General features: G+C 46.2%; 1 protein-coding gene across 24 annotated transcripts in view; it reads left to right on the forward strand.

The window, feature by feature from the left end:
• DST (dystonin) overlaps positions 1–15,367 on the forward strand; it is a 518,621-nt gene that overhangs the window by 204,125 nt on the left and 299,129 nt on the right. Inside the window, exon 1 of one of the 24 annotated variants that reach the window (XM_070777747.1) lies at positions 13,271–13,401. The exons of the other annotated variants lie outside the window; for them this stretch is intronic. Within the exon in view, the coding sequence (XP_070633848.1) occupies positions 13,335–13,401 (67 nt within the window). The 5' untranslated portion in view covers positions 13,271–13,334. Of the gene's footprint in view, positions 1–13,270; positions 13,402–15,367 lie in introns of those variants that run through there. 24 annotated transcript variants of the gene reach the window in all.

Genomic DNA, 15,367 nt, shown 5'->3' on the forward strand with positions numbered 1-15,367 from the left:
ACTGCAGCACGCCAGGCCTCCCTGTCCATCACCAACTCCCGAAGTTTACTCAGACTCATCTCCATTGAGTCGGTGATGCCATCCAACCATCTCATCCTCTGTCGTCCCCTTCTCCTCCTGCCTACTTACGGTCAGTAGGCTTCCCATTCTGTGTCCAGGTTTTGCTTTATTTCCTCCGTAGACACGAAGTGCCTTGATGTTTTGCACACTCATATCACACCCTGCACTTTCCCTGTATCAAAAGCTCCTGTTAACCTCTCCTTCGCACTTGCATATTTAATGCTTTGGGGGATATTTTCTGTAACTCTTGGGCAGACTTTGCAGCTGAAAAAAATAGGCATTGGTTAATATTACCAGAAATTAGTGAACTAAAAAGTCTGATCTCATCATGTATACTTTATAATCCTATTTCTTATCTGATCCTTTCAGATTCTGAAAAGTACCCAGACTCTAAATAACTTGTAACTAACTAGCTGAAATTATTCAGGACTTGTAAAATCAAGAACATATGTCTTAATTTAAATACTTTTCCCACATACAGTTTTGACTGAGAAGTATTTTTAGATTTAAGAAATTTATCTTAGAACTATGAAGTCATTTCATTTATCACACTAAAATATTTATGGCTCAGAAGTATTTTTTGACAGTTCGTTTGTGGAACTCCAGACCTAATATATGTGACATTTCAATTTTGGTGGCCATGTTTACATAGCTCTTGGGTCTTCTCAAGGGCTGAATCCTCAGTTATTATAATTAAGCCATCTCAGATTTCACATATATTTAGCTAGTGAATATTCATGAGGTTCGGGAGAGGATAAAGGAGATGGTCTATATTCAGAGTCAGTTGAGCACATATACACTTAAGGCCTGTTCTGGATGACCTGCTAAAATAAATTAAGTCTGGATCTCTCAGCAAAGAGACAGACCCCAGAAGGAATGAGTCATGCAGTCACACAGACCCCATCTAAGGAATAGAATTAAAAAATTGTTTAGCTATAGAGGACAAACCAGTGGTGGGAAAGGGAAGTGGGGAGGCTCAAGATAGGGGTAGGAGATGAAGAGTTACAAACTCTTGTGTATAAGGCAGATAAGCAACAAGGATATATGGTGCAGCCCAGTGAATGTTGCCTGTATTTTACAGTAACAATAAATGGAATATAACCTTTAAAAATTGTGAGTCACTATGTTGTATACCTGTAACTTGAATAATCCCGTTCATCAGCAATACCTCAAAAAAGCTATCAATTTAAAAAAAAAAGAAAAAATTGTATGAAGTTAGACAAAGATCTGCCTTTACTATGAAAGTCAGTATATTTTGCTTATACTTTTAAAAAAGGTCAGCCTCTACAAAATAAGCCTTGTATTTCTTCTGTTGAATTAATGAATTTCCTTTAAAAAGTTTTACTTTATACGAAGTTACAGTATGTCCACCAGAGCTCCCTGGGAGGGTATATGTCACCATCTAATACTTGCATTTATTTTTCATTCCTATTGCGAAAAGGCACAGGAAGTTGTTGTTGTTTATAAATTTCATTATCAATAGAAGTGGATTTCTAAGAAGGTTCATGCAGACAGAAAGTTCTGTTCTCAGAAGCGTTACTGTGGTCTTTGTTGTAGGCTGCATTTTGGAGCGATGGGCATGTGAGTGGCTGTGTGGTTGCACTGCGCCTGGAGCTGGGTAATCAGCCTTGTTTTCATGGCAGCGGGAGCCTGTGGTCAGGGTCACACTGCATGCTGTAGCCATGATTCAGGTTCTCTGGCTACTCCAAACTCATGCTGTTCACTTGCCATCACTCTTTTTCTTCTCCCTAGAAATCTCCCTAAAAATCTTCTCCAGGGAAAACTGGTTACCTTACTTCACAAATGGGTTCAAAAACGCACTACTAGACGTAGATCTGCAGCTTCTGAAGCTGCGAGAGGTTAGCAGGGGCCCTGCAGGGTGCCTGATGATGGTGGCATGTGGACTCCAGGCCCCGTTTGAGACAAGTGCATGTAAATTGACCCTGGCACCGAGAGGGGTTCCCGTTTTATGCTAAGCATTCTTCTATTATCCTATTTGCATGGCTTTCATGATATATTTCCAGTCTTTCTTCAAGTCTTTGAAACGAGTGGTATTTTCTCCATTTTGCAGATGAAGAAAAGAAATTTTAGGGACTTTTATTAACTTGCTGCAGCCTATGGCCTTGCCAGGTGGCACACTGCTAAAGAATCCACCTGCCAATGCAGGAGACACAGGTTCAGTCCCTGGGTTGGGAAGATCCCCTGGAGAAGGAAATGGCAACCCACTCCAGTATTCTTGCCTGTGAAATCCCGTGGACAGAGGAGCCTGGCGGCCTACAGCCCATGGGGTGGCAAAGAGTCAGACACGACCGAGCGACTGAGCATGCACACACAGGGTTATTAGCAAGAGAGGGGGTGTGAGGCCAGGTCTTTCAGCCTTCAGAATCGGTGTGCTTTGAAACCACCTTGCTGAAGCTGGGAGGAACCTAAAGTTATGCTCATCGCCCTTCGTACCATCCTCACAGAACCGCGGCTCCTTAGGCCGCCTGTCTTTACGGGCCTCTCCTCCTGGCCCAGTCGCCCGGGTCTCTTCCACACACATCTATCTGTACTTGATTCACGCCTGACGTCACACCCTTGGTTCTCCACATTTTGCCTTTTCTGCCATCTGTCTTCTTTGCGAACCAGTTGTACTGTGTATCTCCTTGCCCCATATATTAAAAACACAGACAAATATAAATCAGAGATGAAGCAAAACAGATGAAACTCAGCCTTGTTTGCAGTAGTGCAGATCACTGCAACGCTGTTGGAAAGTGCCAGCATCCATCCGCAGGTGAGTGGATAAGCAAACTGGGGCATCCACACGGTGAAACACCGCTCTGTCATCCTAGGGAACAGATCACAAGTACATGGCGGCAACACGGATGAATCTGAAAAACGTGAGGCTGGCGGTGCCCTGGGGCCCGCGCCCCACAGTAGAAGCCGCCGCCCTGAAAGGCCCAGCTCCGCAACTGAGGAGTAGCTTCCGCTCAGCCCAGCTGGAGAGAAGACATGGGCGGCAGTGAAGGCCCAGCACAGCCGGGGGAAAAAAAAAAATCCCCCAAAGATGTGAGGCTGGGGACTTCTGGGTGGTCCCGTGCAGCGGGGGCTGTGGGCCAGTCCATGGTCTGGAAGCTGAGCTTCCACCGTCACAGAGCAGCTCTGCCTGCACTGCAACTGGAGAGTCCCTGTGTTGCAGTGAAGATCCCGCGTGACACAGAGAGGGTGCCGTGTGACGGTTGAGACCTGGCAGCCAAGTAAATAAACAAGTAGTTTTTAAAAATTGAGCCTTGATCATTAAAAAAAAAAATGTTAGCCTGAGTGAAAGAAGCTACACTCAAATTGATTCTATTTATAAATTTCAGAACCTGTGAAACTGTAACAATCAAAATCACGTTGCCTTTGGGAGGGGTGTGGGGTGGGCTGCAAGGCGCACAGGAGTGTGGAAATATTTTCTGTCTTGTTTTGGGTGCCAGGCATCCTAGCAAACAGTTTTTGAAACTCTCTTAACTGAACACTTAGTATTTATTTTATTTTGTTTAAAAAGTAAAATAAGGCTGTGGTTCTTTTGCATAATTCATGGCATTTGTCATGCAGTTTTGACAGTTCTGGCTTCCAGTCTCTTTTCCCACCGGACAGAAGCAGGTATGGGACATGACATTTTGTAGGCATCCATGCCTGGCACTTTGTGATACTGGGGAGGAAGAAATATTTCTCTACCGTTCTAGGTTCTGCCTGGTCCAAGAATTAAATTGATAGGAAACAGGTTAACAGGAGAAAATTAAAAGTTTAATGACATGTATGCATGGGTCCCTTAAATTCCATCTGCAGCTGAAGACAAAAGAGGATAGGGAGGTGGGGGCTTGGGACTTTAAAGGCAAGAACGGGAGTTCACAAGAAGAGGGAAGAACAAAGGTTTGGTGAGTGAACGTTTGCTGGGCCAGGCAGACGCAGTGGGACACAGCGTGGACTCTGCCCCCGGCCCTGTTCCCTGACCACACGTAGCCGTATTCCTTGCAGATAACAGATAGCTCTGTTCTGGGAACAGGCCTTCTATCTAAATTCTTCAGTCAGCTAGGTGGAAGGTCAAAGTTTCTTCCTGAGTCTTTTGGGCATTGACTGTTTTCAGCTGGACAGAATCCACAGGCCAGAGAGGCCTTTTGGGTTGGCAGATTTTGTCCCTCTATGGTGGGTTCTTGAGATACTGTTGAATGCATGGAATACTACCTTCTGAAAAAACCTGGTCCATTAGGAAAAAAGAGTGTGTTTGGAATAGTGGGGGCTGAGGAGGATGTTTAACATGGTGTTTAGGTGCCTGGAAATCTAAGCTTCATAGAAGATGCAGATCAAGCCTTTATGAATTTAGTTACAGAGATTTGCCTACAAAAAAGTGAAGACTGAGTTTGTATATTTTTAGTGGTGTGCTTTGAATTTTTTAGCCTCTAGATGTCAGGTGATGCCTGCAGTTTAAACTAGCATGACTTCTCTAACCGTCTCCCCCTTGTTTTTGGAATAGCTTTGGACTGGAGCAGGTCTCTGACTCACATCTCTGACCTTAGGGCTGTGAAGGTACTTCATTGCTGGAATAAATCTGAGTTTACAGATTCCCTTTCAGCAGCCAGGCGGAGATGCTGAGCACCCAGTGGAGTTCTGGCTAGTGAGCTATGTGGTGGTGCCCTGCACTCTGGGGGAGCCAGAAGCTTGTCTTCTGGGAAGAACTCCCCATTTAAAGGCCGACTTTCAATGTCTGCCTGAGTCTGCTGGTTCACTCCCAGCCATCCGTGTTTACAGTGACACCAGGAGCAGTCAGGAATGGAAGGCATAAGACATTTTTGTACAAACTGAGGGGTTCTCAGCAAAACTCCCACATGAATGCCTGCTATACAACTTTTCCTTCCAACTGTAAAAAATACATTCCTTGAGGAAAAATGGGAAGAAAATACTGATGTTGTAACTGGCATTTTCATGTCCTGGAAACTGTGCACTGTCTGTTTAACGAAAGCGTGATCATTCTGTTCCCATGCTGGAACTGAGTTGCTTGCTTTTCTGTCCTTGGATATTGAAATTATTTCATATTTTTCTGTTAATAGGTAATAATTAATAAGAGCTTCATAAATTTTAAGTACCAGGCAAGGATTATATGTAGTGGTTTTTTTTTTTCACTGATAATCTTTTATTGTTATACAATATGAAGCAAAGAAGTTGTTAATTATCTAAAAATTTTATGGCCAGAAATTTTTAGAGCCACACGTAATAAACAGGGGAGCATGTGTAGAAGGACGAATGGGTTCTTTTTTAAAAAATCAATTTATTTTTTAACTGCACTGGATGGCCTGCAGGACCAAGAATTGAACCTGGGTGCTGCAGGGAAAGCTCTGGGTCCTAACCACCGGACCGCCAGAGAAGTCCTTTCATTTTGCTATTGAAGTAGAGTTGATTCACAATGTCATGTTGGTTTCAGGTATATTTAATGTTGAGATGACTCTTTCCTTGTATAAATCTCTGTCTGGGCTTTGGATTTTCTGTCACTGTATTCCAGAGGCAGCGTGGTCTCAGAGGTCAAGAGTGTGGGTGGTGAGCCCATCTGCTGTGGTTGATCCCAGATTCTCTCTACTAATGCAGTCAGTAGGAAAGAGAAAATAAGCTATGAGGTTTAGATTAAAAATCTTATATGTTAGACAGAAATATTTCCTCTATATTGATTTTCTTCTACAATATTGTATAAGAATATTCTTATACAAGAGTATTCTTGTGAATATTCAAGTTCATATTCTTATACAATATTCACTTGAGATATGGTACATATTCAGGGAGAAAGGGGGCAGGAGAGAGGCAGGCCCCTTACCTTTACTGACTCACCCTACTCCCTTCTGACTGCACGCAGTAACGTCCTGGTGCCTCGGTTTCCTCCACTGTGAGGGTGGAGGAGAACAGCAGATCTCCAGGGTGAAGTATCAAATGCTTAGGGCAGGGCGTGGCTCGGGAGGTGCTGGATTACTCAGGCATTATACTTGCTAAGTCAGAACACAGAGCATTGTGAGCATTATAAAGGCTCCCGTGTCACCATCACCAGCTTCCCAAAGGTGCCATCAGCAGCACCTCAGGGTGCCCGTTTTCCCACACAGTCAGCTGTTAGCAAAACTTTCTTGAGAGCCTCTGGTACCATTGGCACGTGATCCTTCAGGTTCTCTTTGTTCTTTGAGCCCTGACTTCCATTACGTAATGTATCATTAATAAATGTGCTTTGACTTTCATCTTATATGTTTTCTTCTTTTGGGGGGCCAGGATAGGCATGTTGGTTTCTTATAAAGACGGGTGGGGAGGGGTCACGGGATCGGAACGTTTGGAATCGCTCTTCTAATAGTATGTGATAGAGGTGCGTAGAGTCTTTAGAAACTCTGGGAAGTGTCTCTGAGGATCCGTTTTTTTCGAAACTTGCCTTTGGTTTTCAAGGAAGAAAACTTGGTTGAGAAGGCAAGAGTGCTGTAGGAAGTGGAGGCGTGGAAATGGTCAACCCAAGGTGATGCTCTGGTGGATAACCCGGGGAGAAGCTCTTTGCTACTCTGACTTCAGTCAGAGCTGTTTTCCCTCCTTTGTTATCTGGGGTGTTCTAGGTGAGCTCTGGTTGGGAGAATGCAGCCCTGGCTAACACGGGTTTGAAGATCTTCTCCGCACAAGAGGACGTAAGCCCCAGGGGGTGCTGTCCTGGCTCCCCAGATGCTTAATCATCTGCCGGCCTCTCTTGCTCTTCAGCGATCCTGGGAGGGCCTGTGGGGGGTGTGTGGTGGTGGTTACGGTAGGGGTGATGGGGGTGATTATCATGGTGGGGGTGATGGGGTGGTGATAGTTGATGGGGTGGGTGATGGGGTGGGAGTGATGGGGTGATGGGGTGGTGATAGTGATGGGGTCGGGGTGATGGGGGTGGGGGTAGGGGTGATGGGGTGGCAGTTGGTGGCTGGGGTGGGGTGATGGGGGTGGTGATAGTGATGGGGTGGGGGTGATGGGGTGATGGGGGTGGGGATAGTAGTGATGGGGGTGGGGATAGTAGTGATGGGTGGGGTGATGGGGTGATGGGGTGGTGATAGTGATGGGGTGGGGGTGATGGGGGGGGATAGTAGTGATGGGGGTGGGGGTAGGGGTGATGATGGTGGGGTGGTAGTTGGTGGCTGGGGTGGGGGTAATGGTGTGATAGTAGTGATGGGGGTGGGGGTAGGGGTAGGGGTGATGGGGTGGTAGTTGGTGGCTGGGGTGGGGTGATGGGGGTGGTGATAGTGATGGGGTGGGGATAGTAGTCATGGGGGTGGGGGTGATGGTGGGGTGGTAGTTGGTGGCTGGGGTGGCGTGATGGGGGTGGGGACAGTGTAGGGGGGTTGGGGGGGAAACGGTAGTGAGTGTGGTGGTTATGGTGGTGGTGATGGGGTGGGGTGGGTCATGGCAGAGCCCTTCTGGGGTGCGTTGAGTCACCTGGTTTGTGGCTCCTGAAGTGCACGGGCATGCTTCCTGATTCTGTAACTGAGACAGGTGCCCCCACAAGCTGTAAGCTACCCTGAAATAAAAGCCCTGGGCAGGAGGCAGTCTCTCTGTGAAACAAGCCTCTGTTGATGTTTTCCCAGTGGCTTGGGGTCTTGTTTTTTATCTCCACCCTCTTAGCCTGCCGCTGACTCCCTCTGGGTCTAGCCCAGCTCTTACAGGAGGGAAAGTACACGTGAGTCACCCTGTAATTCCACAGCCTCGGGCGAGTGTAACACAGATGGAGCCCTGTGCAGACTTTGTGTCCTGCGTGGTGCCTCAGAACAGCCGCGGTCACGTACCTTCCAGCAGTGTAGCTGCACCCGGAAGGTTCTTGGTGTTCTCGTGTTCCTGTGTTCTTAGGATGCTCAGGGGGACAAGGTAGATTAAAAGCAGATGCTGGCAGTTTTATATCCTTGGCCAATTCTTGGCCAGTCGTGAGAACAGATACCAGCGAAGTCTTCTTCCGAGCAGAACGCATCAGTGCCGTTTGGTTTCCAGCCGCCGACCCTATGGATCCTGTCCCGGGTCCACAGCTGCCGCCCCTGACAGCGAGCACGCGGCTGAGGCTGACGGTGCGGGAGGCCCCGAGGGCGTCTGCGGGCGGGCTTCCTGCGGCTATTGTTCCGGGTCAGCCCTGCCTCAGCTTGCGGAGCACATTCCCCCGGCCCTGCCTCGGGATTGCGGACAACCTGGGCAGAACCGGACTGCGTTTCGTTCCATGGCGATTACACTTGGGGGGTGATTGCTGAATATTTTCTGTTACGGGTTCTCCTTTCAAGATCTCTAAAGACTCATCACTGCGTATCCCAGCCTGGGCGCAGCCCTCTGAGGAGGCGTCACCAGCTGCTCCGCCCTTCTCCCCCAGCCTCCAGCCCACTCCGCTCCCCATTCTCCCTCTCCCCTCCCCCATCTTCCATTCCCGTCCCCCTCCCCTCCCCCTCCCTCCATCCCCTCTCCCCGCAGCCTCCAGCCCTCCCCCCTCCTCCCCATCCCCTCCCCGTCCCCTATCTTCCATCCCCCTCCCCTCCCCTATCTTCCATCCCCCTCCCCTCCCCTATCTTCCATCCCCCTCCCCTCCCCCTCCATCCCCATCACCCCTCCCTCCATCCCCTCTCCCCCAGCCTTCAGCCCTCCCCCCTCCCCTCCCCCTCCCCTATCTTCCATCCCCCTCCCCCTCCATCCCCATCCCCCCCATCCCCTCTCCCCCCAGCCTCCAGCCCTCCCCCCTCCCCCTCCCCTCGATCCCCTCCCCCCTCCCCTCCCCTCCCCCTCCATCCCCCCTCTCCTGCCCCTCCCCCTCGTCCCTCCCCTGCCCCGTCCCCCCTTCCCCTCCCCCCTCAGGACCAGCAGCCTGAGGCAGGTGCCCGCAGTGCGGGTATTTCTCTCCATGTTCAGATCCCGGTGGGTGCGCCTGCCCGTGTCTGTCTTTTCTCTGTGTCTTCTCTAGAGAGAGTTGTTTACTCACCAAGTCCTGTCCGACTCTTTGGAGACCCCATGGGCTGTACCCCGCCAGGCTTCTCCGTTCATGTCCATGGGACTCTCCAGGCAAGGAGACTGGAATGGGGTGCCGTTTCCTTCTCCAGGGGGTCTTCCCTACCCAGGAACCCAGCCTACTTCTCCTGCAGAGTATTCGATACATAAATAAATAAAAACCATGAAACACTTTTTCTCTCACAGTTGTTAATAGTCCTACACAGCACATCTTTCTTGTAAAAGGTAGAAACACTCCATCTAGAAAGATGCAAAATGAAATGTGAAATTTACCAGCACCCGCCCCCCGCCTTCTAGTTTCAGCCCCTTTGATGAAATGGCTCTTTCTCAATTTGGTGTATATTCCCTCTCTCTCTCTCTCTCTCTCTCTCTCTCTATATATATATATATATATATCTATATATATATATAATTTTGCATTTTTCCCACTTAACTGTATATCTTGCAATCTTTTTATGTCATGTTGTACACGTTTTCCCTTGTTAGTATTCTAGAAGGTGGATTAGGTATAATTCATTCATCTAGTCTACTGACTGACACTTAAGTGGTTTCATGTATTTTGCTACAGTAAACATCTTTGTATGCTGATCATATATACACAAATATTTCTTTAGATTTACTACACGTAGAATTGTTCATGCAGAAAGTTGTTTTCATTTGTAATGGATCCTGGCAAATTGCCCTCATAATTTTTTTTTTTTGCCATTGCACATATGGAGCTGTCTGCCTCTGCTTTAGTTACTGTCATTCTTATAAAATTTATGCTGGTATGAAATATTTTGCTTCGTGTACGTTTCTTGATTGGAAGGCTGGGGGAGCCTTTCCCTGAGTCTTTTTCATTCCTTCTTTGAATTGTGTGCTGACATCATTTGTAGTAGGGGAGGGACTGTCTTTTTATCTTATTGATTACTAATGGGATTTTTCATCTACTTCGGATATTCTTGGTGTGTATTATATCTATAGCATATATTTTCTTTGTCATTTTTTAAACTTCATTTATAGCATCTGTTGTATCAGGGCTTCATCAGATTTGTCAGCCATTGATATGTTCATTTTTGGGGGGGTGTAACTAGTTTTGAAACCCTCTTCCTACCCAACTATTTTAAAACATAATTTTTAATACTTTCTTCTAAATGGTTTAACTTTTTCTCATTCTCCTTTCTGGTATTGTATAGTTTCTTGATATACTGTCAGGGAGGATACATCTGAAGATTGTATTATGCTGTGTGTCTGAGGTACATTGTCAGCACCGTCTCCTTTTTAAGCTGTCTTCATTTCCTTGGGAGAAAGTTTAAGGATTTCTAAAAGAATAAAGACCTTCTCTATGAAGATGATCATTTAGATGTGTCTCCTTTTGAAGTGTGGCTTTTAACCATGCTTAGATCTAGCAATAAACTGTAGATCATGCTCTGACCAAGGAGCACCTGTGATTGAAAATAATGTCAATTTCATTTCGATTCAGATCTTAACAAATAATAGTTATAAAAAACACTCAGAAAAATCATCAGCGTTGGGAATTTAAACAGATAAAAGCAGTAATGATAAAAGGAGACCCCTAGAGTTTTGATGCTGTCATTTCTTGTAGAAGAGGAAGAATTCTGTTTAAGCGAAGAAGAATTGAGAATGAAGAAAAGAGAACCTCTCTCCCCCAGAGTGTTAAACTGCATACATCATGCAGAGCACGAGATGTGCTGTGATTGGAAGAAAGGACCGCAGATCTGGACCAGGCTCCTTGGTGGGGGACCAGTTGTAGGCTTGAAGTCAGTGGAACTTTGAGGTCATGACTAAGCTGAGGAGTTACTGGGAAATAACACTGGTCTACTAACTCTCTTCCATGGAGTCCTGGGATAGTTTGCAATCTTATTCTTTCTAATGATGAATAGATCAGTGGCGTGATTTTGGTGGAATTGTCCTGAAGAGTCTTGCTTTTAACAAAGTGGGCTGGGGGAAAGCTTGGCTAGGGCTCCAAGATATCCAGTTTCTTCCTTTCCATCCGTGGTCCCCCAGAGGTTGGGCACACAGACCAATGGACCAGCTGGAAATTGGATGTCAGCTGTGCTCATGGGGACATCATGATGCTTCTGTTATTGGGGAAGAGTTTTCAACCAAAATGGGATTGCGCCTTCAATCTCCAGTCCCAGTGTCGTTGGTCGAGACCCCTGTGGGTGAAGGTCCTGACAGGTGGGCGGGGCTGCTGTTACTGGGATGAGGCCCAGGGCCCGAGTGATGGGGGGCGAAGCTCACGGCAGGGGTAGGGACCATGGCATCAGGCCTGACTCCCGCCCTGCCCCATTCCTGCCCACCCGAGCTTCCTGGTCACAGCCTGTCAGTCTCAGAAGCTGGTCGTCTCAGTAATCCCAGCTGTTTCTTCCAGCCAGTTTTCCTTCTTCTGTAACAAATCTTACAGCTTCCCCCCACTGTTTGCACCGTCTTATATCACAGAGGTGCTTCCTGGCAGGAGCAGGGAAATTCCCTAGACGCCCTTTTCCTCTGCCTCCTGTCTTCCCTCACATGGACTCCACACTTTATCTTGTCTTTTCCCTCTGCTCCCCTTCCATCTGTCTGTCCCTTCTCTCTCTCTGTTTGGATAGAGCCTTTTGCCAGGTGGCTCCTAGTCTTCCAAAATTCACACCTGACTGTTATTAGTAAATGCAGAGGTCTCATCCTTGTCCTAAATTCCAGTGTGACCCCCTGGGAAGCCCTCCTGAGTATCCTTCCTACACCCTCTAGAATCACTGATCTGCAGAAGGTGAATTCCATCTTTTGTGTATCCCCACCACTGAAGATTTGGCCACGCCTCACCTTTTCCTTTTTGTTAGTTTATTTTTTAAAAGCTGGCATTTTGTTTTCTGAGTATGAAACGATAATATTGCAATACGCTCTTGCAAATTGCATCTTCTCCCCACCCTCTGCCCTTGGTGGCTGTGTGATCCTGGGCAAATGTTTAAGCTCTAAGCGCTTCAGATCCTGCTGTGAGTGGGTGGCGTGATCCCATGACGGATTTTGTTCGCATGCCTGGCAGTCTATGTGTGTTACATGTCTGTAGGTAAAAATAGTACCTGGCACATAGCAGCCTCTCCCTGAGTGTTTGCTAACGTTATCACAGTCTTTCAAGAAAGTAGGTAGGCTGAGGCTTTTTGGTAGTGGAGTTTGGGGCTCTGAAACAGACAATTGAAATGGGAGAGAAAGTGAAGGATACTTTAAACTTTTGTAGAAGTTGATATAATTTTGTCACAATCTATTTAGAGTAGAGTTAGCCATCATACTTGAACATTTCAAAGCACATTCAAAGCCACTGTTCACCTGGCTTTGTCTTTCCCCTTGGCCTGGTCAAAGAGGCAGGTTCCCTGTTGCCAAATGTTTGTTGTTTGTGGAATTACTGTTTGCACAGTTTTTATTCGAGCAGGTCTGTTTGCCTAATGTCTCAGACAAACAGAGTTGTGCTGAGGACACTTGGTCTGGTGTTTCTTTAGAACAAAGGTCCTCATTTCTTGACATTTTTCTTCATGCTTGAAAGTGAAGTCCTTTTAAATTGGAGACTCCTTGTTTTTCCTGCATTATTAGATTGGGGCTTCTGTCATGGTGACACAGAAAAGAAGTGGGTTTTGGCATCAGATTTCAGGTCCCACTTAGGCTCTGAAATCTCAGGCTAGTTTCTTAATCTCCCCAACCTTGTTTGTGACATCATTAAAATGTGGATGTACCATCCAGCTCCAAGACTCATGGTGAGATTCACGTGGAAATGTGTGAGGGTACAGAAAGAAACACCTGCCGGTGGCATTTCCCCTGAAGGACTTGTGTCCAGCCTATAAGCTCAGCTTCCTGTGTAAATCACCTTCATGTAGTGCGTGTCAGAGATGAGTTAAACTAGTTGAGCTGGTTGTTTTTTTCTTTATTTATTAATCCCGGGGGAATCCTGCCTGGGGTGTTAGAGGAGGGAATGTGATGAGCTGGTGCTGCAGTGAAATCTAACATCTGATTGGTTTGCCCGGTTGCAAAAAAAGTTAGGCAAGCACAACTTTGTTTTCGAGGGACTTCATTTGAACAGCTCTTAGGGTCAAAGGAGAAAGAGATGATTTAGTTTCTTTTTAGTAAGAGTTGTCTGCGTCCCCGGCAAAATAGTGGTGGAGGCGGGCTTTGCTCATGTTTGCTTAAAAGGGGGAGTTGACTGCTTGTGAGTGGGAGTGTCTAGTCAGTGTTTTCCCTCCTGTCCAGAAACTTGCCAGGACTCTGACACATGAGTGCTGGTACGGAAAGCTTAGGGAGCTGCCGGATAGATTTCCCGCGGAAGGATGGGCCAGGTCCTGAGGGACGATGGAGACTGGAACTCGAGGCTGGTGGCGCTGATGTGCTGCATGGGTCAGTAGCCACCTGTCCACTGGCCTCCGCGCTGCAGGGTCGGGGAGGGGGTGCGGTGCAGGACCCGATGGGCCCCACGGCGGGGCTGTCGTAGACTGCGGGGCTCCTTTCAGAGTCTGGGCGGGCTTCCATGACCACTCCTGCAGCTCCCTGGACAGGACTTCCCCCTCGTTGTTGGATCTAGGGCACGCACTGAGATACTCCTATAGTTATTTTATGGGTGATACAAAGTGGTTTAGCTTTGATTGGATTTTGCCGAAGACCAGACAGTGTAAGTTGTAATAATCGGTACTCTTTTTATACTTTTTGTTTTTTCAAACTCTGCTATTGTTTGCCTTCTTTGTCATTGTGGAATGTTCAGCCACGTCGTACTTTATGAGGTGATCATAAATGTATGTTTTCATTTAAGACGTACTCTCTAAATGAAGTACTTTTCCAATAGAGGAATGTTTTACAGCTCCATTGAGAAAAATAGTTTGTAAAACAAGCAGAATCAGTTAATAACTCGAGAGTCTTTTCCTTTGTGTTGCCTTAGCAACATCACCCTAAATATAAACCTCAGCGTTAGACCTCCCTCACTGAAGTGAAAGAAAGAGCCATTATGAAACTTATAATTGGAAAATTAGATGCTGTCATCTTGAATACTCCCTCTTGAAATAATGTGTGTGGAAAGTGGTAGATCACTGTCTGCCCAGACTTCAGTTATTCCCGGGTTGTAAGTTGCTTTCTAAAAGAAAGTAGAGGCCCTGAGTCCACGTTAACTCTTTCCTTATTACCGTAGCATCCTGGGAGCCTTTGAGGGTAAAAGACCATCCTTTGGTGTACTTGAAGGGGGCTCATCTAGGGTTACCATGGCTTAAAAGGTTAGGTTATTACTGTTAGAAAACAGTATCAGAATCTATGAATCCTGTGTTATTTATTTAGTTCAGGTTAGTCTTCGTGCCTTACCCACTACTTCAGTTGTGGACCGTAATCCCCAGATACTACCTCAGTATCGACCTGCTAAATGTCTAACACCCACCTTACATTTTCAATAGTGCTTTTGAGCTACTATCAACCACAACAAAATGTCAGTGATCGAAAAAGCCTTTATATGGTTGTATTATGTGAATAAGTCGCATTATTTGATTATTTGATGTAATCAGCTTTCTTGATCTGTCACATGGCTAAGAAATTAACCAATACGTGAGTAGTTTTTAAGAACTTGTGTTCTGTTCTTCCTGTTCCTTAAAATATAGGACTGGTTTTTATTAATTTGAGAAAATAAATATATATTTAAAAGGAAAAATCAGAATTTAATAATCATTAAATATCATATAATTAGATTCCAATTTTTCATTGTAAATTATGCAATTAACATATCAATGCACATGGCTTTCCATGACCCAAGACATATATTTTTTTATTTTTAAATTTATTTTTTTGAAGTCTGCTGCTGCTGCTGCTAAGTCACTTCAGTCACGTCCGACTCTGTGCCGACCCCATAGACGGCAGCCCACCAGGCTCCCCCATCCCTGGGATTCTCTAGGCAAGAGTACTGGAGTGGGGTGCCATTTCCTTCTCCAGTGCATGAAAGTGAAAAGTGAAAGTGAAGTCGCTCAGTCCTGACCCCATGGACTGCTGCCTACCAGGCTCCTCTGTCCATGGGATTTTCTAGGCAAGAGTACTGGAGTGGGGTGCCATTGCCTTCTCTGACCTGGGAGGCTACTTAGGTTCTTTCTGATCACTTTAGAGATAGCAAGGCTGAAAGATATTTAAAACGTCACTATTGCTTCAAGAGATGTAATAATGATAGTGATATATACCACTGTATCTAAGTATATAGGGGATTATACCTTGTTATTCTGAGGAGGATTGTCCTTTGAGAAACATAATTAATTCACATCACGGGCCTATGTTTGTTGAGTGCACTAAAGCTTCATGGCCTCTACTGTGGGGTAGATAAAGATGACTAAGGTCTGGGTCA

Source organism: Bos indicus, chromosome 23 (assembly GCF_029378745.1).
Source record: "Bos indicus isolate NIAB-ARS_2022 breed Sahiwal x Tharparkar chromosome 23, NIAB-ARS_B.indTharparkar_mat_pri_1.0, whole genome shotgun sequence".
Taxonomy (NCBI): domain Eukaryota; kingdom Metazoa; phylum Chordata; class Mammalia; order Artiodactyla; family Bovidae; genus Bos; species Bos indicus.